Source organism: Brienomyrus brachyistius, chromosome 9, assembly GCF_023856365.1.
Source record: "Brienomyrus brachyistius isolate T26 chromosome 9, BBRACH_0.4, whole genome shotgun sequence".
In the NCBI taxonomy this organism is placed as follows: Eukaryota; Metazoa; Chordata; class Actinopteri; order Osteoglossiformes; family Mormyridae; genus Brienomyrus; species Brienomyrus brachyistius.
The window spans coordinates 953897-979257 of NC_064541.1; the positions used below are offsets into that span (position 1 = coordinate 953897).

Below are 25361 nucleotides of genomic sequence, written 5' to 3' on the forward strand. Positions count from 1 at the left end.
ATGCTGTTTCCACACTGCACAGTCATGCACTGACTTTTGACCCCCGTATTCCCCAGCCCACGGCATGGCGTACAGGTTCAGTATACAGTGGATTTGACAAAGCGTATCAAGAATGTTAATGCGAATCATGAAATGCCCCTTTATCGTGGAGGGCCTGTGATCTCCGTGTTGCTTTCCGTCTTTGAAGCAGCTTCATTTGTGCATTAACAGATAAAATGGGCTGCAGACCATTTGTACTGTAGGCAGAGTGAAATGAAAGAACATAATAAAAAAGTTCTAATCTAATTTAATTGCAGTCTTCATCAGAAAATATAATAGAATTAGCTTAGAAGTCGTTGGGTTATAACTACTTATCATACTGATTATAGATAATTATCATTATTTTTCATTAATCTGTATCATAAATCCCTTCCTCAACAAAAAAGAGGTGTGATTAAATGAGAATTAGAACAACCAAGATACTGCAGGCCTTCAGTGGTCTAGACATTTTTTTTTTTTGAAGAAACACTCTGTTTTGTGAAAAGGTAGCTGTCAGGATTATCTGTGACTGCAGGCCGTTTTGCTGTTCAGTGTGAGGCCCGAGTATTAGAGAGAACAAAAGCTGTGATTCCTGTGAAACGCCTTTACTAGGACTGTAGTTGCACAACAAATTATCTGCATTAAAAATTAAGAACAGAATGTTTTTTTTTTGTTTTAACTGGCATAGATTATGCATGATTTTTTTTGCAATAATAAAAGTAGTAATTCTGTGCATATCATAGAAATAGCATTTTTACTAAACTAGATTTTTCTGGACAAAAACATTCTTTCTTCCCAACTGATTAGAATTATATACACTGCTCAAAAATATTAAAGGAACACTTTTTAATCAGAGTATAGCATCAAGTCAGTTAAATTTCTGGAATACTGATCTGGTTAGTTAAATAGCAGAGGGGTTTGTTAATCAGTTTAAGCTGCTTAACAGCAGGTGCGCCAGAGGGGCATCAGTGAGACAACACTCAATACAGGAGTGAATTAACAGGTGGAGGCCACTGACTGGTTTTTCACTAGTTTTGCATTTGGCTACAGTCAATGTCACTACTGGTAGCATGAGGCGATACCTGGACCATACAGAGGTTGCACAGGTAGTCCAACTCCTCCAGGATCACACATCAATACATGCCATTGCCAGAAGGTTTTCTGTGTCTCAAGGGCATGGAGGAGATTCCAGCAGACAGGCAGTTACTGTTGGAGAGCTGGACAGGGCCATAGAAGGTCCTTAAGCCATCAGTAGGACCGGTATCTCTTGCTTTGTGCAAGGAGGAGCAGGATGAGCACTGCCAGAACCCTACAAAATGACCTCCAGCATCGCCATTGGTGTGAATGTCTCTGAGCAACCAATCAGAAACAGGCTTCATGAGGGTTGCCGGGGGGCCCGTCATCCTCTAGTGGGCTCTTTTCTCACTGCCCAGCAAAGTGGAGCTCGATTGGCATTTGCCATAGAATACCAGAATTGGCAGGTCCACCACTGGCACCCTGTGCTTTTCACAGATGAGAGCAGGTTCACCCTGAGCACATGTGACAGAAGTGAAAGGGTCTGGAGAAGCCATGGAGAACGTTATGCTGCCTGTATCATTGTTCAATATGACTGGTTTGGTGATGGGTCAGTGATGGTCTGGGGAGGCATATCCATGGAGGGACACACAGACCACACAGGTGAGACAACAGCACCTTGACTGCCATTAGGTATCAGGATGAAATCCTTGGACCCATTGTCAGATCATATGCTCATGCAGTGGGTCCTGGGTTCCTCCTAGTGCAAGACAATGGCTGTCCTCATGTGGCGAGAGTATGCAGGCAGTTCCTGGAGGATGAAGGAATTGATACCATTGACTGCCCCCCACTCTCGCCTGACCTAAATCCAATAGAACACCTCTGGGACATTATGTTTCGGTCCATCCGACACTGCCAGGTTGCACCTCAGACTGTTCAGGAGTTCAGTGATGCCCTGGTCCAGATCTGGGAGGAGATCCCCCAGGACACCATCCATGGTCTCATTAGGACCATGCCCCGACATTGTCCGGCATACATACAAAAATGTGGGGGCCATACAAACTACTGAGTATGATTCTGAGCTGCTGCAATGAAATTTCTGCAAATTGGACTAGCCTGCCGCATCATTTTTCACTTTGATTTTCAGTGTCTTTGAATTCAGCCCTCTGTAGGGTGATAATTTTAATTTCCATCAAACAATGTGGCGTCTTTCGTTCCTAACACATTACCCAGTCCATATCAGTATAGATATCCAGCATGATTTTATTTCCCATTGAGATCTGATGTGTTTTCAAAGTGTTCCTTTAATTTTTTTGAGCAGTGAATATAAAAATGGCTGCAGTTATTCTCACTCAGCTACATTAAACACATTTTAGCTTGAAATGATAACAGGTGAAATCTGCTAGTTCTGCTACATACACATTAAGTACAGAATATCGCTTTTCCCTTCAGGGCCATTTTTATTTTTTAATCACTTTGCTAAAATGGTGAAAGTTATTTCATCACTAAATTGCCTTGATTCGTCAGGAAATATCCCAAAAAGCGCTTCATGCACTTAATGTAAAAAAATAATGAAATCTTATCAAAAATATTACAATAATGCAACATAGACACAACATTTAGTTAGTTTTTTTTAAATATATATATAATAGTAATGCTAATAATTTGGTTTAACTGGCATCCCATGGACGTGATTAAAACGAGCTCGGGCGGTCCCCCAGGGGAGGTCAGTTTGGTCACATTATGTGTGCCCCCCCACTCCAAATGACACCCCGGCCTTAGGACGCACCGTGGAACAGAAGCCGTGTTTGACCAGTGCAGCATTACGGTGTCGTTATCGCAGAGCCATAGCGCTCTGGATTTCATAGCTTTTCATACGTAAATATAATGTCCTCTTGTAATAAGGCTTAAGTGCCGTCCATATCCAGTAGATTACAAGATATGGGTGCAGGCTAAAGGCTTCCCGAGAACACTAATTGCCAGAGACCAACACCGTGCCTGTTGAGGGTCGTAAAGAACGAAAATAAATGGAAGGGGCTCTCTACAGGCGCGTGGGATGTGGTGCATTATGGGATGGCTGTGTCTTAATGAGACTCCGCTTCATTCCTCTGAGGCCACAGCCTGCCATCACTCTGGCTTGATTCAGTCCCATAAACCAGATCAGTCCTAACTTTTGAAAGGCAAACGTGTAAGAGGTTTTTTTGCTTACACTGTACTTCATTTCGGGTTTTTATATTATATATATAAATACGGCTTTTATATAGTTTATATATATTATATCTTATATTTTATATATATATATATATATATATATATATATATATATATATATATATATATATATATATATATATATATATATATATATATATATATATATATAAAAGCACAAAGCAGAAAAGCAGACAGATGGTTCCTGGGGAAAAGGCTGCTTGAAAAATAAGATGACAAGATTACAGCATGATTAAATGAATGTTTAACAGGAAATCTTCATTTTGGTTTTTTAAGGGAGCTGTAATTCCTAAAAATACAGTTAGAGGATTAGCTCGAGGTTTTAATTCCTCATTTACAGATTAAGTGCATTTGTTGTGGTGGCATGCTGTGCTTAATTTCCCTTTATTGCAGCCCTATAGTGTTTTATTGCTCTATATACGCACGCAAGAGCAGAACCTTTCGCTGCTTTTCATAACATCCCCCCCCTAGACCCCAGGAAAATAAAACACTACTTAATGTATACAAAGACCACACTGTCACTGTCACACACACACACACACACACACACATAGAAGCTTATTGGAATCATATTTATTAACTATACATTTTTTATTCCTTGTTAAGGACCCCAACTGTAGTTCTTCACAGAAGATGTTAAATTCTTCACTAAAATGTGAAAAAAGATACCGATTACAAAAATAATACATTTTCCTACAGGGCAACTGTGATATAGTCTGAATCAGGAGTTAAACTAGGTTAAAGCTTCCGCATTTCACACCCTGCAACCCCTTTTAACACGCAGAATTGTTTCCATGTGTAGCTACCATTTATAAAATTATTCTGATATGACAATGTAAAAAGGAAAAGAAAAAGAACCGCAAACAAAAACCGTTTTGTTCCAAGACCAGTCAAGTTCAGCTTTGATTCAAAAACAACCGAGAATTGAGAATTAATATTTTATAACAGAAAGGCTCTCAAGATAATGAATATTATTGTTTTGCAGCTATATACCATTCAAGTCCCTTTGAGTGATGCCTTCATCAATATTTATTATCAAATTAAACAGTATTCCAAAATTTTCCATTTCTATTACGAATGTAAACATTTTAAGAAATTATATAAAGGAAGTGGGAGAGAAGGGAGCGTTTTCTTCATCCTTCATGTGAGATATTCAGTACATCAAAGGGCTGCGGATCCGGATCAGAAACCTCCTTGATGACCTAAACTAATTTTGCTTTAATTAAATCCTTGTTAAACAAATAAGACTGACAAGGCAGCGCTGGCTGTACTCCAGAACTAAGTGGACAGCCCAGCCTCCTGTAGCACCCCATCAGCACGAAAACTCGCCACGCCAAGCAGTTTTGACCATTAATCAGTTTCCTTATCGGCTCGTATAGCTTTGCTCCAGTGGCGAATGGAGAGGGAGCGTTAGGCACAGTCTACCTACTCCTGTGTATCATTAATATTGTAAAACACAAGAGCAGAGATCTTTACCAAATTTTTATATGGGCGTTTTCGATTTTGATCGAAAGGTCCCTTTCTCATTGAAGGTGTCCCCACTGGTCCAGCTGGTCCTTCTTCCCATTAAACATCTCTGGCTTGTCCCTGTGTGGCCAGCTGAAGTCAATGTACAAAAATACCACATGATCTCACGTGGTTTGGGTTTGCGGTGCAGCGTGGGACCGGCTCCGTCGCCGGGTCCGATCCCATTTGGGCGCCGCTCAGCCCCACATCCGCTGCTCCCCTCCCGCCCCCTTTGGCCCGACTGAGCAGCAACGTGCAATTACAGCAGAACGACAGCAGGAGCTGGAGGACGCGAGATGAAGGTGGTGAGCGGCGGGGCGGGGAGAGGATGGGCTTTTGATCAGAGATTAGTGTCCGTCCGTTTCAGGGCGAACTTTTATCAGGGAAGGGAATGCGGGACCTCGAGGGCCTTGGAAGGGCAGAGAGGGAGAGGGACCGGGAGGAGGGGAGTTATCTGAAATACGGGCAGGGATTAGTGCCACTCCAGAAATGACAGCGGTGACACGGGTGGAGGGGTCAAGGCTCAGACTGCTACCAGGCTACACACCTGCGTCTGTGCGGAACTTATAATAAGCAACGTGCAAAGCCAATGACCAGACTAAATTGGCATGTGCCTAGAATTAGAGCGCATGCAAATATAGCCCCCTGTCTGCATGGCGCTCTCGTCCTTCTGTGTGAGGAAGGTAAGTGCTTTCGGCCAAATAGCTGCCGGGCCGGGGTCTTGCTGCGTGTCCGGCCGTCCATGGGGCAGCCCGTGCAAGGCCAGGTCAGGCAGCGGGGAAGAGGAGGAGAAGGGGGAAGATGAAGAACAGGAGCGGGGTCGTCACTGGCGTCGAGACGGAGCTGCGAGGAGCCGCGGTGCCTGTAGGAGGTGGCAGAGAGCAACGTCAATGAGATTTACAACAGAGCAGGTAATCAGCAAGCGCCTACCATGTCGAAATCTCAGTTCAGGCCCTGAAAGGGGTTAAAAAACACGCGTGCGCACACACACACACACACACACACACACACACACACACACACACACACACAGAAGGGCAGTCACGTTATTAAGTCCTTATTCTGATCTTTGTGAGTTTTAATGTGCATCTGGGGAGTGTGCAGGAAAACAAATAAATACAGGACAACTTATAGGGCTACAGGGCAGATCCATTTTTAAAGCAAGAAGGAGGCGAGTAAAATGCCAATCGGGGAGAGAAACACTAAGAAAAGGGGGGGGCGCGCGGGGGGGCAGAAAGAGGGTGCGAAGAACTGCTGAATGAAAGTGGGGAGAAGCAGGCAAAAAACAAGGAGAGCGGCTTACAAAGAGACGAAGATAGAGTGACAGAGCGAGACAGACGAGGGGACAGAAGAAAGGAAGGGAGACAGAGGAGGAGAGGAAAAGAAGTGTGAGAAAAACAGAAAAAGAAAGGCAGGAAGGGGAAGGAGATATTGTAAGAAGGTCAGATAGAGAGGGGGAAAGAGACAGGGGAGGGGGGGCATTTGTGTCTGGGTGTCATTTGCACAGCGGGGTTCAGACTAAAAGGAAATAATGGAGGGGGAGTGGGAGAAATGGAGAGATGTGGTGAAATGGGGGGGGCAGGCCAAGAACGTGCGAATGCCTAACTGAAAATTTCTCGCTGCACTTGAAGCGATTTGCGCTGCACCTTAAACACGATCCCTTGCTGACTCCTATCTTATCTATTTATGTTTCTTGTTAAATGCTGCACGCTAGATCACGGTTATTGATAGACGGCATTTAATCAGAGAGGTGCAGTATCGACGCGTCCCGCGGAGGGCGCCGGGCTCCCGTCTCAAACTGTCGCCCCACATAACTTGTAAACTCTAGACTATGGCATCGATTTCGGAGGAAACTCTACGTTAAGCCTACGATTCAGCAGAATCAAGTTGAGGGGGGTTGAGGGGGGCCTATCTCAACCAGCCCGGAATCTCGCGTGCCCCCTAGTGGTGGCAGAAATTTATGCATGTGGTTCTGATGAGAGAGACATTTCTAATGCAACAAATTCCAGGACACTTGGAAACCAGCGGCAGTGAACGCAGATGCTCATGCACTCCAGCAGCACGCATGTGAACATGCAGGACAGACCGAGAGACATGCAGCACTGTGACCCAGAGGCTTTGCAGGATCATCACTTTAGAAAGTGTCCTCATATTCCTGTCACATTCAGGCATGTAAGAAGAACCACAGACGGAGCAATGCAGTCAACATTCACCCGAAATTCGCGTCGCCAGTCAACGTATCATTCTGAACCAGGTTAACCTGAAACACATACGTCTCCAGCCACAGTTACACCAAAACTCTGCATATATTTGGGCGAACAACCCAACCAGGAAAAGCAAAGAAGGTTCCGTATCACGCGCTTGGGGCGGCACTGTAATAACGGAATCGCTAGCAGGGCAGTGCTCCTCGTCGGTGCTGTTAGCCGCTCCGCTTCACACCCCAGCAAAGCCCCCGCTCCCGCAGAGCGACGCCCCTCTCCCCACCCCACCCCACCCCCGCCCCCCACCGCCATTTTAGACGGAGCGCGGCGTGGAACCGGAAATACGCTGCCACCCATTTGCTCCGCGGCAAAATGGCGGATCTGTGGGGGGAAAAAAAATAGATTTGCAAAAAACTAACTTCGTCTCAGTGAATGAAGTCTGAGGGAATTGTATGATAAAAGAGGACGGGGCGGGGGGGGGGGGGTAGAGCTAGTGAATTGGAGGGGCGGCAATGTAGAGACTTGTGGGGAAAACGAGAGACACAAATGAGAGAGGAGGAAAACGAAAAAGCAAGCAGAGGAGGACCGAAAATGACCACGGTAGTGTGTTCTCTGTGGGGGGGGGGGGGGGGGGGGCATGAGGCAGGAGGAGAGAAAAGGATGGGGGGGTCAATTAGAGAGAAGCAGAAATGGCTGTAATGGCTTTTCCCAGCAGGGGAGGGGGGGGGAGAGAGAGAAAAGGAGAGAGGCTAAAAACAACAAGAATTAATGTTTTGACAAGATGTCTTAAGAAATTGGCGAGTCAAGGAAGAGAGAAGCTGGGAGGGCGATGGGGGCAGTCGGGGGCGGGGGGCAGTCGGGGGTGGGGGGCAGTCGGGGGTGGGGGGCAGTCGGGGGTGGGGGGCAGCGGGCTGCAGCTGACGTGCTGATAATATGCCAGCGCCAGGTCACCACCATGACGACGTCCAAACACCCTCCAGCACCCCAAACCATAACCCCCCCACCACCACGAAGGGGACGATGAAGCTGACACCCTAATCATGGAGTTTTTACGCCTCAGGCAATCACAGCTGACGGTTGTTAAATAAGACACCATCACTGAAGGAAGGACTGAACGGCATCGGCGGAGGAAGAAGGAGGTGCAGAGCCATTCCTGTGTGAGGGCTAACCGGCTGGGCATCCGCCACATGGGGGCCGTCTGGGCCGGGGCCCAACCACCCAACCGCAGCCACCACGCCCATTAACACTGCGCATTGCTAATGGGCATCTGCTGCATGGGCGCTATCAGGGCTGAGGCCCAGTCACCTGCCCACAGCCACTATGCTCATTAACACTGTGCAGTGTTACAGTGAACAAGGAATAGGAGGGAGGTAGACACCAGCCAACTCCACACCCAGCTTCGATATCCCACACTACAGCATTCACACTGTACACCACCCCATACACTCTATGGACACCTTACACACCTCACACACACACACACACACACACATAATGCACCCCACACGCCCTACAGACACCTTACACACCAAACACACACCTCACACACACACACGCACACACACATAATGTACCCCACACGCCCTACAGACACCGTACACACACCAAACACACACCTCACACACACACACATAATGTACCCCACACGCCCTACAGACACCTTACACACCAAACACACACCTCACACACACACACGCACACACACATAATGTACCCCACACGCCCTACAGACACCGTACACACACCAAACACACACCTCACACACACACACACGCACACACACATAATGCACCCCACACGCCCTACAGACACCGTACACACACCAAACACACACCTCACACACACACACGCACACACACATAATGCACCCCACACGCCCTACAGACACATTACACACCAAACACACACCTCACACACACACACATAATGCACCCCACACGCCCTACAGACACCTTACACACCAAACACACACCTCACACACACACACACATAATGCACCCCACACGCCCTACAGACACCTTACACACCTCACACACACACACACACACACACATAATGCACCCCACACGCCCTACAGACACCGTACACACACCAAACACACACCTCACACACACACACGCACACACACATAATGCACCCCACACGCCCTACAGACACCTTACACACCAAACACACACCTCACACACACACACACATAATACACCCCACACGCCCTACAGACACCGTACACACACCAAACACACACCTCACACACACACACACACACACACACATAATGCACCCCACACGCCCTACAGACACCTTACACACCAAACACACACCTCACACACACACACACATAATACACCCCACACGCCCTACAGACACCGTACACACACCAAACACACACCGCACACACACACACACACACACATAATGCACCCCACACGCCCTACAGACACCTTACACACCAAACACACACCTCACACACACACACACACACACAATGCACCCCACATACCCTACAGACATCCTACACACCCAGCACACCCCATACACACCGCATGCTCCCCATACTGATCCAACCTCATGCCTTAATTCTTCTCTATACAAACTTAACCCGAGCGGTTGAAACAGGAGGCAGAAACGCAGCAATGACCACAGACACCTCCCAGCCCACCCCGGCAGGTGTGTGGGAATTTAAGGGGAAGATCCAACCAAGGGCTCTGGCCATAGCAGAAGCCGGGACGAACGTGAGGCAGACTGTAATAAATGGGCGTAATGGACAAAAGCTGGCCATGACATAAGAGCTGCATTTAACCAGGTGACTCCACTGGGACTATTACCTTGGAGAGGCGGCAGGGAGGCGAGAGAGAGGCTGAGAGAGGAAACGGGGGGGGGGGACTGTGGAGGGTGAGGGGGGGCAGCTAGGCCTGTAAAGGTGGGGGGGCAGGAAATAGCAGTGGATAGAGCGGAGCTTAGTTTTGCTCTGCTGATGACAGATCATAAAAACAAGGGAGGGAGGGAAGAGGAGACAGAACACAGAGAGGGGGGGATTAGTGCCACTCCAGGAGCGACAGAACAGGAGAGAGGGAGGAGGTGGCGAGGCAGGAGGGGGCGAGGGGAATCCTGGAGTTTAGTCGGGATTAGTCTCGCTCAGGGAGCCTGCATGGACAGTGTGGGGTGGGGGGGGGAGATGGGCGATACGGACTTAAAGCGGAGAGTGACGCCGAGCTGCCCGAGGGGGTGGGGAATGTTCCGGTGGGGCCACGGTCCGCATCTCCATGTCTGCCACTGAAATATGTCTCAGGTGGGACAAACAGGCATGTAGCAGAGGGGCGTGTAGCAGGAAACCTGCAGGAGCCATTAGTGGCAAGCAGTTGCGGGGTGGGGGTGGGGGGTGGGGGGTCTTCACGTACGCATTGTTGATAATAACCATGGAGGCGCAGGCTGCTCCTGGGGTCTACAAACATGGAGTTAGGAGGACTGACCGAGCCCAGAGTGTGTTCCATGACACTGCTGTCCCGTCCAGGGAGACCCCCCTGCTCCCAGAGACCCTACCCAGCTGGCTGTAGAGCATGGATGGACGACACTAACACACAGCTATGTTTATGCTGTGCTAGATGTGTATATATAATTTAGTGCTAAACTACTGTGTTTTCTCACAGGAATGAACAATGAGCGGCCGGCTAAACGCGGAGCAGTACAGCCAACCGGGGGAGAACTTTGAGAACTTCATCATTCATTCATCACTAAAAATATCTTTTAAATAATTCAGATTTATGGAATGATGCTAAGACTCATCGCAGACTAAAAAAAGCCACCGGGGGAGCTAATGAGGACTTGGAGAAGATTAGCTTTGCGTCGGCTGCTTACAGACAGCAACGTTCACATCCGGCCGCCGATCCCCCCCCCCCCCCCCCCCCCACCCTGAAATCCGCTCATTCGTCTGTAAGGTCAACATGTCTTCCAGAGTATTAAATCAACTCGGAGAGGGCAACCAACCTCGCAAACAGAGCAGGACACGCACTGCCTATTAAGCTAAGGGCTCAACATGCATCCTCATCCTGAACAAAGCCGCCCCCCCCCCTCAACTAAATCACAATTGTCCGTGTTAGTGGGGGCTTTATTGGGATTTTAACGTGCGTTTGGCTGCTGAGGGAGACCTTGAAACACTGGTTTTGTAGCTACACCTTTGCCCTGAGTGGGGGGAACGTGGTTACAGAAGCAAACTGGGGTAGGTGGGGTGGAGGCAGAACAGGAGAGAAGGCAGTACGCTGGTGGGGGGAGAGTAGAGCGGGATGAAGAGTGTGGAACGCAGATGGGAGTCAGGGAAAACTGTATTCTGGGGGGTGGGCTGTGCCACAGGGTGAGGGGGCTCCTCACAAAACACCCATCTGTGAAGGAACTGGCAGGGGTGCCAAGGTGGGTACCTACCTGACTCACAGCATACTGCGACCTGGAGCTTCAGGCAGGGCTGGGGGGGTCCATCCTCCGTGGGAAGAGCTGGAGGGTGTGGGTGAGAGAGCGAGAATCCCATCAGCGCGGGGGGAAAAGCCACGGCCAACTCCGAGTCCAAAAGTGGAACGGAGAGCGCTCGGAAATTAATGGGCTGCTAATTCACATTCGCATTTATTCACGTGGCTGACGTGCAGCCAGTGGGAACGTACTATCAGGGCAAAAATACAGTAATGAATAGCCAGGCTGATGCCACCGAGCGCTTCATCATCCGAGTGGGGGTGACGGTCCAATTAGGCCAGCAGACATCTGAGTTTGCAAAAAATGCACTTTTGCATTTCATTACCACTGAAACTGAGGACTGGGGCTCAGGTCCATCTGTTTGGTGGACATGAACCTGGAAGGCCAGCCTATGGGCACCTCCTCAACATGCAGGAGTACAGCATGGCCTAAAGTCAGCCCAGGGCTCTCCTCTACACATGCAGTGAGGCCATGAAATCACTCTGCCTACTGTGAGATTTGAACCCGCTCTGAGCCACTGGGGTCCCACACCTCCCAGACACCAGTCACACCTACTGACGCAGACAGACACAGGCACACACAGCCACACCCACAAAGCATCCACTCACCGCGAGAATACAGAGGTAGGGGAATGTTAAGTTGACAGGATAGATGGAGAGAAGAAGAAAGGGGACGAGAGAGTGGAGGAGGAGGAAGGAGTGATGAGCAGCCAGCAGATCAGTGCTGCTTAGCTTATCGCATGCAGATTTATTAGCATCGGGGAGATTTTCACTTATAAAAAATGAGTCTTTGGGTCATTTAAAAACCTGTGTGGGGTATGTACATACACACACACACACACACACACACACACACACAGCATCTTCAAATCTAACCATAAATTTGTGTCAGCAGTAAACATCAACTCCATAAATATCACGGCCCTTAATTAACACTTAATTAACACAGTAAAAGGACACGTCTGCACTTTCCTTGAGGTCAAAGGTCACCCAGCGAACATCTCCTCTGCACTCCACTTAGCTGGGGGGGGGGGGGGACCTACCCCCCTGATATCCACAGGCAGCCCTGCCTTCACTGGAGCAGGCCATCACAATGCTGCTCACTTTGGGGCGTCTGGAAGCCTTTCTGTCCTAACAATCCACCACTGTCCCTTAAACCAGAGCAGTAATTTATGTAAAACTCCCCCCCCGCCTCTTTCCTTGTGGGAGTCCTTCCCTTGTCAGCCCCTTTCTTCCTACAGTTCTCATTCTGCCACTCCTCTACCTGCTACATCTCGCCCCCCTTCCTCCGCCAGCCCCTCTACCCCGTTTCCGTCCCACTGCCCCCAGCGCCTTCTCTGCGAACAGGCTTAGCTCTGAAGCGACCGCCTCTGCTCTCACACTCTCCCCAAATGGTTTGCGGGGACTTGAATTGAAGTCAAGGCCAACAAAACGATAATCAGCTTTCATCCCATTTTTTTTTCTTTTCTTTTTTTTTTTTTTTTACTTTTTTACTTTTTGAGTAAACAGGGCCTGCACAAAATAAGCTCCTCCTTTTAAAAATTGAATAACTTTTTTTTTAAGTTCAGTTAAAATTAGATAAAAGTTTTAGTATGGAAAGGGGAAAAATGCACAAATTTTGAATGGCTACAAAAGTTAATTAATAAATACACCAATGATAAGCTTATATTTTCACACATCTCTGCAGACACAGAGAGCTGCTTTAAATGTAAATCCCAATATTGCTGCAAAAAATCTGGGCGTGACTCTGAAGTGGGTTATTTTAAGAGCGTCCTGAACACAGAGACACACAGAGACACACGGGGAGAGAGAGAGAGACTCACACATGTAATAGTAACGGTGACCGGGCAGGAACTCAAACCCCAGGGAGAAGGGAGTGAACCTCTGGATCTTCTCCGAGAAGCGCACGGGTCCGTAGGGGGCATGTGGCCAGTTACACTCCCAGCGTTTCACCGAGGCCCGCGTCTCCACGCAGCCCTGGAAGTGCACCTCCCGCACCAGGAAGAGGGCCAGGGTCTCCGGGGGGGCCGTCGCAGGCGCCCCGGGGGGGTGGTGTGGGCAGTAAATGTCCAAGTAATCGCCGATGTTCACCTGCACGCTCAAGTCTCCTTTGACTAGTCTGGAACAGAGAGAACAGAGGGGGTAATTTGTTAATCACTCACTAACCAGGGCTGAATACTTAGAAAAATAATTCATGCATAACTATCCTATATATTTAAAAGTTCCCAGTAGGGGGGGTGTATGATGAAATTCTATAAACAAAATCCCAACCAGAGGAATGAAAACTCGCAGAATACAGAATATACATCCATCCATCCATATATTCCTCCATCCTTCCGTACATACATAAATCCATCCACCCAACATCCAAGCATTCTCCCTGGTCAGGGTCTGTACATACAGACAGGCACAAAACTCCAGGAATCTGAAAAGACCTCCAGGACACTCCTGCGGGTGGCGCTATGCTAAGCCTCTGCCAGACTGGATAGACAGTGATATACTGATTATTTTTGTCATGTTTTTCCTCATTGGCAGACAGCTATACGAATCGCTACGACGGGATGATGAGTAATGAAACCGCGTGGGAACGAATGGCTCCATGTCAGCGGCGAACAACCAAGAAAGGAAACGTATGCATTAACAAAATAAACAAACATAACTCATTTCCACAGACGGCATAGGTCACTTCGCTCGGGAATCTGCTGTGAATTCCCAATATTCCAGCTTCTCAGATGAGCACCAAAATTAACCAGAAGATGATTCTTAAAAATATTGAGAAATATAGCCTTTGCTGAAAATAAAACGATTGATCTTTGTAGTCTTGTATTTAACCTTTATGGCCATTATTACAATTCCTTGTTGTTTGTATTTTGCCATAGCAACCCCACTATACTAAAAACAGGTACCCAGAAAACGCTTTTGCTGTTTTTTCTAATAAGTACGGCTGGCCATTTACCGACGACCCATTCCAAATTCTGGAGGCTAAATCTTGGGTCTCACGACGGGGTGGCTGCTGTTGAGGAAGACGCACGAGCCGGTGCTACCACAAAACAGCAACATAAATACTGTAACACAGTGCGAATGCAAGTTAACACAGCAAATCGGCTAAAAGGACATAATCATTGAGATTAAGGAGGGACAATTAAGGAGGGGGGGGGGGGCGTCTCCTCCTGAATACTATTTTAGCAGAACATACTCTGTGGAGTCATTTCAGAGAAATAAGACCCAATATTCCATGTGGCACTGAGGAAATATGCTTCGAAGTCAGATTCCTACGAAAATGGAGAGCAGAGGAGAACTGCTGCCTGAGAGGTGACCCATGAGAATCACAAAGACAAGACTGGGGTCAGTGGGGTGCTTTTCGGGTTCAGCCATAAGTGGCGGGAGGCAGTATATGGTTAACATCCACGATCAGAGAAACTTTAAATTCCCTCTGAGCCAAATATGCATGACTAGACAACATCATTAAGATGAGGTCTCTGCAAATTCAGAATAGGGCCTGTTTTTTCCACAGCCGTCTAGTGAGCCTGTGATGCTTTGGCGAGAATACAGACCTCAGCCTGGCTGAGATGGACAGAGATGGGGGGGGTGAGGTGAAAACCACCGGCGCTGAGAGAGAAAGAGGAAACGAAACGAAAGGAGCTCCGTTTTAATTAGGGGCCCAAGAGAGCGTCCTAGGGAAGACAGGGAGGAGACAAGATGTATTTTAATTGGTCCTGCTCCACGCAGGGGGGGGTTAGGATGTGTGGCTGAGGCCAAAAGTCCACATCTGCCACTGGGGGTCGTCACAGAAGTGCAACGGAGCGAGGGAAGGAGAGCTAGCAGAGAGGAGAGGCAGGGAAAGGGGGGAAGTGAAGACAACGAACACAGACAAGGGGAAACGGGGGGATTGGTCAGTGTGAAAGAGAGGGAAAATGTACTGGATAAAAGGGGGAGAGAGGGAGGAGGGATAGGCAGGGAGAAGTGGAGGAGGAGCAGAGAAGGTGAAAAGAGGAATAAAGAAAAGTAAAGGAAGAAAGACCCCAAGATTTAGGGAATGAGATTAGCAGAGACAAAAATACCAGAGGAAGGTAGGAGAGTGGGAGGAGGAGAGGGCAGGACGTGAAAGGGGGATCAATGCCGGGGACGGGGGGGCCTTACCATTTCCTCTCCACTCCACATCCTGGGCAAGACGGCCTTCTAGCTAACCAGCATGCTGATCGATTCCAGTGACATCGCCCAGCCCATGAATCAGCCTGACGGGTCCCATTGATCCGTGCGAGTGGCTCAAACGTGACTTCGACAGGCCGCGATGCTGGTCGATGCCGTGTCTGAGCGCTCGACCTCGGCCCACAATGGCACATCTCAATTAACTGACCCCCCCCATCAGAGTCGCACATGGCTAACGTTCACACCCAGTGCTACATAACTGAAGGTAAATACCCAGAGACTCATTTCGGGAAAAAATGCTGATTCGATCTCGGGACAGAAAACAGGCCATCGACAGGAAGAGGGGGATACGCTCACAAATTGGCAGGAAATCTGTGAAATATGAAAGAGAGCGAAACTGCGGAGGAATCATGGGAAATCAACAACTGAAGGGGACATGGCCCCCACCTGTCTGCCTTTAAGCAGTCCCTCCTTTGCAGGTACTCAGAACAACCTGCCCCCCCCCTACTTTTTCCCACTCAGGTAATTACACGCAGGGCACGTGCATCAAAAGCCTCCCCCCTCTGATGAAGACGCCCAAAGCCCCCCGGTTTGGCCTGCGGCGGGACTCCGTGCACCACACCCCCAGCGGAACTGGAGCAGGGACATGCATGCCTCACCTGGCCCCGCCTGCCTGGAGGGGGGGGCAACCATCAGCCCGCTAAAGAAGAGCGAGGCAGGACTCGCTTTGGCCAAGCCCAGCTGGGATAGAATGCAGCCGCTTCATGCTGCAAAACGAGACACCAAAAAACTTGAAACACTATAAATACACCGACAGCGGCTGTGCCGACGTGCAGTGGGGGGCAAACGAAACTGCATCGCCACATTCATGACACACAGCCTTAACGCAGGCTGATACCCCATCAGACTGCTACCCGGGAGCAGAAAGAATGCAGCGGTGTGTCCAGGATTAAGCAGCCGTAACCAGGTTGGGCAGGTGGAGGCGTAACGTGTCAAAAGCACCTGGGGGGGACCCCAATCAACTGGGCCAACACTGGGCCAGGCTGCGGGGTCCCATGTCCTGCCGGAGACGGACCAGCGCATGGGGGACGACGGGACCGGCCGACACCACCGACAGAGGTGCGGGAAGAAAAAGAGTACTGAAAAAAACAGGAAAAGAAAGTACATTCCCTCCCAAAGGGCTCCATCGCTTCAGTGCCCTTTGGCTCCTGCAGCCATCTCTCCATCACAGAGTGAAGGAGGGGAACAGACAAGCGCTCCTGAGCCAGCGAAGCGAGGGAGGGAGTGAGGGAAGGAGGGAGCGAGACGGAGGGAGAGGCATGCCACCTGCCTGCCTCCTCACCCCAAGCATGACCCCTCCGGGTGCCAAGTGTCTGTGCAGCCCAAACGGACGTCGTCTCCCCCAGTCCTGACATCCTGCACACAGCCCACCGCCCCAGGTGGCATCACTGTACATTGGCAGACGGACACGCCCCCACCCCCACCCCCAAGTGAGGAGATCCAAGCGGGGCAGTGGGCTCTGCCTGCATGCTGGAGCTGCCGTGGGCAGCGGTGTAGTCAGCTGCAAGGCTGGCCATCTGTCCCCCCCCCCCCCTCCCCTCCACAAAAGAGGAGGGAATGTTTATTGGGGGGGCTCTGTCTGAAAAAAGTCCTCCAAATGCATTCTGGGAGGTATAGGGAAAACAAAGGGAACCTCAGCCCCACCCTGAAGAGCCGCTCCGGGCTGCCCCACCCCCCCCCCCCCCCCCCAGTACTCGTTTACAGCATGAGCCGCCCTCATCCTGCCATCTGCAGCTGCACTCTAACTCCTGCCCACGGCCCCTGTCGCTCCCCCACATCCTGCCCATTGCCTCGTTTGCTCGTCATTTCTGGGGTCACGATTGATCCACTCGGAGCCGCCACAGGGAATTACAGCCATTGCGCGCGACGCCTGGAAGGCCACTGGTCTGACAAATCTGCACTTGGGGCACTTGGAGTCTGCCTAGCACCAACAAAAGACTCCAGCACATTCCCTAGTGCCCATCTGCCTATGTGTCTGCCTGTCTGTGTCTGTGTGCCTGCCTGTCTCTCTGTGTGTCTGTCTGCTTGTGTGGGCCTGTCTGCATCTGCGTGCCTTTCCATGTCTGCGTTTGCATGTGTGTGCCCATCCGCATCTGTATGTGTGTGCCTGTCTGCATCTGCGTGCCTGTCTGCATCTGTGTGCCTGTCTGCATCTGTGTGCCTGTCTGCATCTGCGTGCCTGTCCATGTCTGCGTTTGCATGTGTGTGCCCATCCGCATCTGTATGTGTGTGCCTGTCTGCATCTGCGTGCCTGTCTGCATCTGTGTGCCTGTCTGCATCTGTGTGCCTGTCTGCATCTGCGTGCCTGTCCATGTCTGCGTTTGCATGTGTGTGCCCATCCGCATCTGTATGTGTGTGCCTGTCTGCATCTGCGTGCCTGTCTGCATCTGTGTGCCTGTCTGCATCTGTGTGCCTGTCTGCATCTGCGTGCCTGTCCATGTCTGCGTTTGCATGTGTGTGCCCATCCGCATCTGTATGTGTGTGCCTGTCTGCATCTGCGTGCCTGTCTGCATCTGTGTGCCTGTCTGCATCTGTGTGCCTGTCTGCATCTGCGTGCCTGTCCATATCTGCGTTTGCATGTGTGTGCCCATCTGCATCTGCATCTGTGTGCCTGTCTGCATCTGCGTGCCTGTCTGCATCTGTGTGCCTGTCTGCATCTGTGTGCCTGTCTGCATCTGTGTGCCTGTCTGCATCTGCGTGCCTGTCCATGTCTGTGTTTGCATGTGCGTGCCTGTCTGCATCTGCATGCCTCTCTGCGTCTATATGCCTGTCCATGTCTGCGTTTGCATGTGTGTGCCCATCCGCATCTGCATCTGCGTGCCTGTCTGCATCTGCGTGCCTGTCTGCATCTGCGTGCCTGTCTGCATCTGCGTGCCTGTCCGCATCTGTGTGTGTTTGCCTCTCCGTGTCTGCATGTGCGCCCATCCACATCTGCATGCAGTACTGCTGGCCTGCTTCTTATGCTCTCCTAACACTTTCGAGGCACCTGCACAATCCACCGCAGGCTGTACAACCTTCTTTAGGTGAACTTTATCTCGCCGGCTCCATAATGTGTACCCCCCCCCCCCCCCCCCCGATCCCCATTCTCAAGCAATTTGACCCCCATCTACTTCATAAGGGGCACACAGGACCATACTGGACCATCTGCTGGAGAGCCATGAGACAGCGGCCTCCCTCACACCAAGGCTGTGTCGGGGGTGTGTGGGGGGCCGGGGGCGGGGGGTACTGAGCCACGGCTCACCTGGGCACAGTAATGGAGGCGTCAGCTTCCGCTGGCGCGTGGGGCATGCCCGGAAGGCAAGTGAGGTCAGAGGGGCAGCCTTCCGGGGCCACACAGACCCCGCCCTGCCCCCACTTAGCAGCTCAGAGCCACATGGAGGCATTTGTAAACCGAAGGTCCCCAGGCTCTCGGGGTCAGCGAGAAGTCTCAGCAGGAGAGACAGCGGGTCAAACCACTGGGGGGGGGGGGGCCTCCACCCTGCATGCCGGCCCCCAACACCAGCAAGGCCCCACCTGTATAAATGGGTTACAGCGAAAGCGAGAAAGATGTAAGAGCGTCGTACACTGGAGGCGGGGCCTGGAGGGGCCGCACCGTGCCTGCGAGTCATGGCGATAAATCAGCTGTGCGCCCGGGACTCGTCGGGGAAAGTGGGTCGCAGCTCTGCAGCGGCGCCCTCCCCCCCCAGGATGAGGCCGGCCCAGGCTGCGGGCCGCTTGTTAGGGGATGTCAGCGCCGGGAGACCCGGAGCACGACGAGAGGCTAAATTATTTAAGAGGGGGGATGAGGGTGGCTGCGTACAGATCTGGGCCTCCATCGAAAGCCCCCCTCGCTGTCACCCTCCGTCTCTTCATCCATCACTACACATTCGCTGTCAACCCCCCCCCACCCCGGTTATGCACCCCTTCGCTCACACCCCTTTCCTTTCGTTTCTCGCCATCCCCATCCCTCTCTCCCTCCCTCCCTCCAACTCTCTCACACTGTTTATTTAAGCACTTTCACGGTCACTGCATTGTAATCTCATGGGACAAAAGTGCCCTTTCTCTCTCTCTCTCTCCCCCATCTCTCTCCCTCCGTCTCCCTCTCTCTGCCCATCTCTCATTCTGTCTGTGACCGTACCTTCGTCACCCTGTATCAGTCCCCATCAAACCACCTGGAATCCACACACACCGGTGCCTCCCCAGCCATGGTGACGTGTGTGTGTGGGGCCTGACAGCCCGGTGATCTCGCAAGGCAAACCCCCACCGACATAAAACACACACCCAGGAATCAGCAGGAACACCAACCACAGCAATAACAATCCATGCACAGTGGAGGACACTGGAGGCTAATCTTTATGTTTTTTTATTGTCGTATATGTAATAGAATAATCGCGAGTGTTTATTAATGTTATAAAGCCCCCTCCATCTTTTCTGGAGAGTCACTCTTCCAGCTCTTACAATCCTGAGAACAATGAAAAACTTCCTGCCGTTCTCCATTCCAACCGAAAATGTTAATTATGCACATTGAGGGTTTCTTTTATAGGTTAAATTAAAATGTCTGAAACCAAATTAGAAATTGGAAATTGTGTTATTTGAAGGAATTGTTTTATTGCAAGATCTACATGCAACAAAAGTTCCTTCCAAGAAAGGGCTACAGTTTTATGCTAAAGATTCATTTTATTACAAGTGCAACGTCTGCATATGATTGATGAATGTGCACTTTCATGTTTGACTTTATTTGAATATAAATTGTGGAACAAAAGACAGAAAATGTAAACACCCCCCACACACACACATCAGTGAACCTACCTACACAACCCATACAAATATTACACATAAACAAAAAAAAAAGACAAATTTTATTTATAAACATCCTGACGAATCACTGCATTACAGGTTAGCAGTTACGTAAGACGGACTAGTCTCCAGCACCGTTTACCTCAGCCTGCTGTCAGCCATCTTGTAAACCTGCTGTTTCCTCCACCCCCCGCATCCACCCCCAGATTCTCCTGCCGCTTGGGAGCCCAAACCAGCCAGCCTCCTCCCTATCATCCTTCCCTAATGCGTTTTCCATCCCTCGGCCCGCTCGCCATGGCGATAATGCCTTTTCCGTCGGTGGTGGTGGTGGTAATGGTGGGGGGGTAGGATGGGCAGTGCAGCTCTAACACCCAAGCGGAGGCCTACGATGCCTCTGAGAGCAGGGTCCATGCTGCTCGGACCCATCCCCGCACCTTATTTTGTTTTCCAGACATGAAGTGCAAGGAACATGTCACATTCTGCCCCCCCCCTCCTCCCCCCCAGGCTGCGATGGCAGTAAATCGGAGCACGCTGTAGACAGTGATAAGAAACTTAACTTCAGCCTGCAGTCTGACATAAATCAGTAGCCGCCAGCACAGGAAAGATCGGCCCCTGGCTACCCCCCTCCCAGCAAACACCCAAACCAAAAAGTCAATCCCACAGGCCAGGCGGTGCCCTCTCAGTGCCGTTTCAACGTAACACCCTGGGAGGTGCACTGCCAACGTCAATAACGGCACACCAGCCCAGGGGCAGCCACCCCTCAGACTGCGGCTAGATACGACATTGAGGACGGTGACTGTGGCCACGCCCACACCAGTCTCCGCCAATCACGGTGTTGTCCGAACACCTGCCGTCAACGCCTCTCCTGAGGTGAACGGAGAAGAGCTCGTTAGGAAATAAAACCACTGTGGAGTTAAACTTTTCAACCAGACTCGAATTCGTCATCAGGCCCTTCAGTTTCGAGGGAAATCATCTTACTAAAGATGGACTTTACAAGCTGCAGTTAATTGCTCACAACAGGATGTGTGCTTCACAGTAAGAGATAGAGCTAATTAATTTTAAAAGGAAAAAAAAAACAGAGCCATTATTTCTGAATTTTGATTGACGGGCGTTGAGAGAAACGCAAAAGGATTCAGAGGGCCAGCATGGTGAAGCGACTAGGATCACACAGCCCAGGACCGAGAGCCGCACAGAAGACAAAAAGCTACACAATAGCAATGAAAGTTTATTAAATGTATAAAATATCAAGCAGATGCATCACATCCAATACAGGAGGCACTAGAGCAGAGGGAATAAAAAATAAAACCTTATAACAGTGCTACAAAACATTTCAGAATAAATAAATGGTGCTATAGTCGTCTGCAGCTGCATGGATAGAGAGAGCAGGACAATGAGCTGGACCAGCGACCCTATCAGGGAGCAGAAAAACAGGGCCAGCCAGCTCTGAAGAGACAATTGTGCTCTTTTTGCATTGTTAGCGGGACAAAAAATGTAATTATCTCACACTGGATTTGTTGATTGCCGTTCTCAGGTTTTCAAAGTTAATTATTTGACGCGGAACGGATGGGACCGCAGAAGGTTTCCTACAAATTGGAACAGTCTGGCCGAAGTGTGAGACACATTAAGAGGTGCAATCGCAGATTTTCTGACTGAGTGAAATTACGGTTTTTAGCCTGTCGCCAGAGAACACGCCGGCCTGGCAGAACCTGCCGCTTCGCCTGTTTGTTTGCACTGGCCATCCTGTAGTGTACAGCCTGCATAAAATATGGTCGTGCGTGTGTATGCGCTCACATATATTTTTACGCATTACCGTTTCACTGGGGGTGTAATTTAAGAAATAATCTAGAAATATAGCCACACCGCACAAAAGCAATTCTACTCCTCTAAACAAAATTCTGTCTCAGCTCCTCGCCGATTCACTCGTGGGTTTTTTCCTCAGCCGTGGTAAATTTCAATTGCACGGGATTGGAATTAATACTTCTACAGCAGGTATCTGTACAAGAGCCATCCAATAAAGCATGGCTAACAGGCGTACGGCCGTCGTTAAAGACCAGTGGGGAAGATGGGCAACGAGCGAGGACTCAAACGTAGCGGGGAAGGCGAGAAATCATGCAAAGGCAAACAGAAGACGGCAAACGGCGGAGTAACCACGGGGAAGGGGGCTGGCACCCCCCGGCCTCGCAGCATTCAAAAGATGTGCTCCGACTTGTTCTGCTGGTAAACGCAAGGAAAATGAAAGGACCTGTCCTGTTTTTATGCGTGTGCTTTTTCTTTTTAACATGCTTCCCGGTTTACCCGAATTTTAAGTCTTTTGAGTCTGTTCCGACTGCTTTGGCAGCGAAATCTGTCAACCCAAGGGGGAGGATGAAGGTGTCGAAATAGGGAAGGAGGGGGGGGGTCCGTTCGGGCCACGGCTTTTGAGAAATGGTAGGAAAGGGAGGGAGGGTGTGACGGAATGGGAAAGGGGAGGATGCGGGGAACAGTGAGAAAAGTTCGTGCCAGATGGGGGGGGGGCACTTACACCGATCTCAGCTGCAGTATCCCGCATCCAAGTCATCATGTGATAGTATTGCATTCTGGGTAGCCGATTTTCAGTCCATCAATGGCCCAATGATTTGATCGAGGTCTTTAAAGACGTGGCACCAAATCATCAGCGATTAATCACTCATCGGCTTCCTGATATCCACGAAGCGGAAAGGGCGCCGAGCCTTCAAGGACCTAAAGCACTCCCCCCTCTCCCCCTCAGAGCTGCAATGCGACGCTCCCCAAAAACAGCCAAAACACGAACGCATTTGGGCTTTTTCCATGAAGGGTCTGCAGAGGTCTCAGCGGGCGGAGAATGACCGAGACCAGGGACCATGTGACGGCTGATGCAGACCAAGACTCGAATAAACCAGTACTCCCCAATCCACACCACCCCGAAATGGGTGCGGATATAGTGCACTGTGGCAGGACATGGAGCCGGGTTCACTGTGCCGACGCCTAACCCTTCCAGCACCGCCCACGCTTAAACACCGTTCCTGCAGAGGCCCTCAGGTTATCAGGCAAACGGTGACACATGCGGCACCGCTCAAACCGGCTCCTGTGTTAGTCATCTGACTGACATTTAACCAGTCCCAAACCAAAACCTGAATACCAGTCATACCTGTTATATCGCAAGAAACGCTCATACAAGTGCGAAACAATACTTCAATTTTTCCCCTGGCTTTGCACGCAATTTAACATATGAAATGGTATTAGAAATGTTCTGGAGACAATAAACACGCGGGTAATTAATCGGAATGATTTCATTCCATCCCACCCATGTCATGCCATACCTTGTGTTGGTGCTGTTCCAGTAGACGGCGTGACGCCGGGCCAGTGTTGTGGAGACCACCTGGAGCACCAACACCGCCATCGTGCACACCGAGGGTGCTCCGGCACACCAGAGCCGAGCCATAGCGCCTTCAGCACGATGACTGCCTGCGCTATCTTACTGTGGGGCGCCGATTAAAAGGCAGGTGAGGCGCCGTGAAGATGCCTTTTAGACGCTGGGTTATAATTCCCTGCAAATGCCACCACATTAAATCCGCGCTGCTACATTTGTCCTCAATGTAACAGTAAAAAATTGCATGATTGTTTAGTGAGTTTATAGAAAAACAAAAAAAACTGAAAAATTAAATCAATGTGTAGCGTGGCTATTGATTTTCCAAAACATTCGCCGGTTTTGCGTCTTTTCACAAAAATGAAACCACCTAAAATCAACTATTTGTTGTCATTTTCGCAGAATACCATGAAAAAAGCCTACAGTCAATTAAGTTTGTAACAAACTCCAAAACGACAGTTTAATGCAGTCGTGTTAATGACACATTTCGCATTGTATCACTGCTGCTCATAACTGCAAATAATCCTGAAGTTAAACTACTCTGTTGATTTTAGTCCAAGGCGAACTACAGGAAAGGGACGTGTAAGGGGCGGGGCCTCAAAAACTTTGGACCAATCATTGAAGGGAGTGGGCGGGCCCGCATTCCATACTTTCGTAAGGTGCGCTGCACGTCAAACTGCTTGAGCTATCAGTAATAAAGAATGGGCTATTGACGATTTTTGAGGATAATCTGTTTTTCGTTTGAAAGTCGAATAAAAATATATGATATCTCTCTGTTTAATACATTCCCATGCTTGTCATTGCCCATCTTAAAATTAGTTGCATGAAATATTTGGTAAAAGCACAAAGGGAACGCGTCAGATCCTGACTTCGGCACATGATTATTTAACAGATTGCTTTCTTACTATGCATAATATGTGTTCTGAATTATTAATCATGCCTTTATTACTACATTTCAGATAAAATAACTCTTGCAACGTTTTACCACATCTTTATACCACAATGGCGCTAGTTTCTGAGTCTCTGTTAAGTTTAAGTTTCTCTTAAATCCGTCTTTCAGGTTTCCTCGATGATTTTCCCCCCTTGTAACTCCTGAAGCAGTGTATGTATATCTGTGCTATGTGTATTCATTTCTGTCTGTGTATAAATTAACCCGCCCCGCTGTGCAGAGAGTCTCCTGGGACGGTATAGTGGCAGGAATCAGTATTACCGCCATGGGTGGCAGTCCTGCATCGCTATCGATGTGCGTGTTACATTACAGCATGATCTGAATAAAGCGGCTGTGTATCTCTCTTAATTCAGTAACACCATCATCAATAATTTGGACGGCGGTATATCTCTGGTGTTATTAGCAGTGAAGATATTTCTTAGTAATTTCTTTCCAGATGGAGCATGTCTTTACTTTTTTACAATAGGTCTCATTATTTTTATTTGTTTACCTGTGATGTTTCCTGCAGACTCTTCCTTTGTGTTTATCGCATCTAAATTTTAGGCTTATGATGATCGGTTCGGTCACGCTGTCAAAATGGGCGAGGTGTCTTCTGCTTTGCTAATTAAACCTGAGACAGCGCGCTAGCTATGGAC

At 49.5% G+C, this 25361-nt stretch overlaps 1 protein-coding gene across 1 annotated transcript; it reads right to left on the bottom strand.

The window, feature by feature from the left end:
• Positions 1 to 3822: 3822 nt before the first annotated feature.
• On the bottom strand, positions 3823 to 24352 carry si:dkey-246i14.3 (ephrin A4). The gene is made up of 4 exons (XM_049026322.1): positions 23731 to 24352; positions 13252 to 13547; positions 11388 to 11456; positions 3823 to 5632 (listed from the first exon to the last, which is right to left on the bottom strand). The coding sequence occupies exons 1-4, from the start codon at positions 23850 to 23852 to the stop codon at positions 5538 to 5540; spliced, it is 582 nt and encodes a 193-aa protein (XP_048882279.1). The 5' UTR covers positions 23853 to 24352; the 3' UTR covers positions 3823 to 5537.
• Between the last annotated feature and the right edge of the window lie 1009 nt (positions 24353 to 25361).

Excerpts from the sequence above, each read along its gene's own strand:
- si:dkey-246i14.3 (XM_049026322.1), bottom strand. The coding sequence starts at position 23,852 with ATGGCTCGGCTCTGGTGTGCCGGAGCACCCTCGGTGTGCACGATGGCG. Across the intron at positions 13,548-23,730 it reads TGGAACAGCACCAACACAAG|ACTAGTCAAAGGAGACTTGA; the intron begins GTATGGCATGAC and ends TCTCTGTTCCAG. Across the intron at positions 11,457-13,251 it reads TCACCGTTACTATTACATGT|CTCTTCCCACGGAGGATGGA; the intron begins GTGAGTCTCTCT and ends CACACCCTCCAG.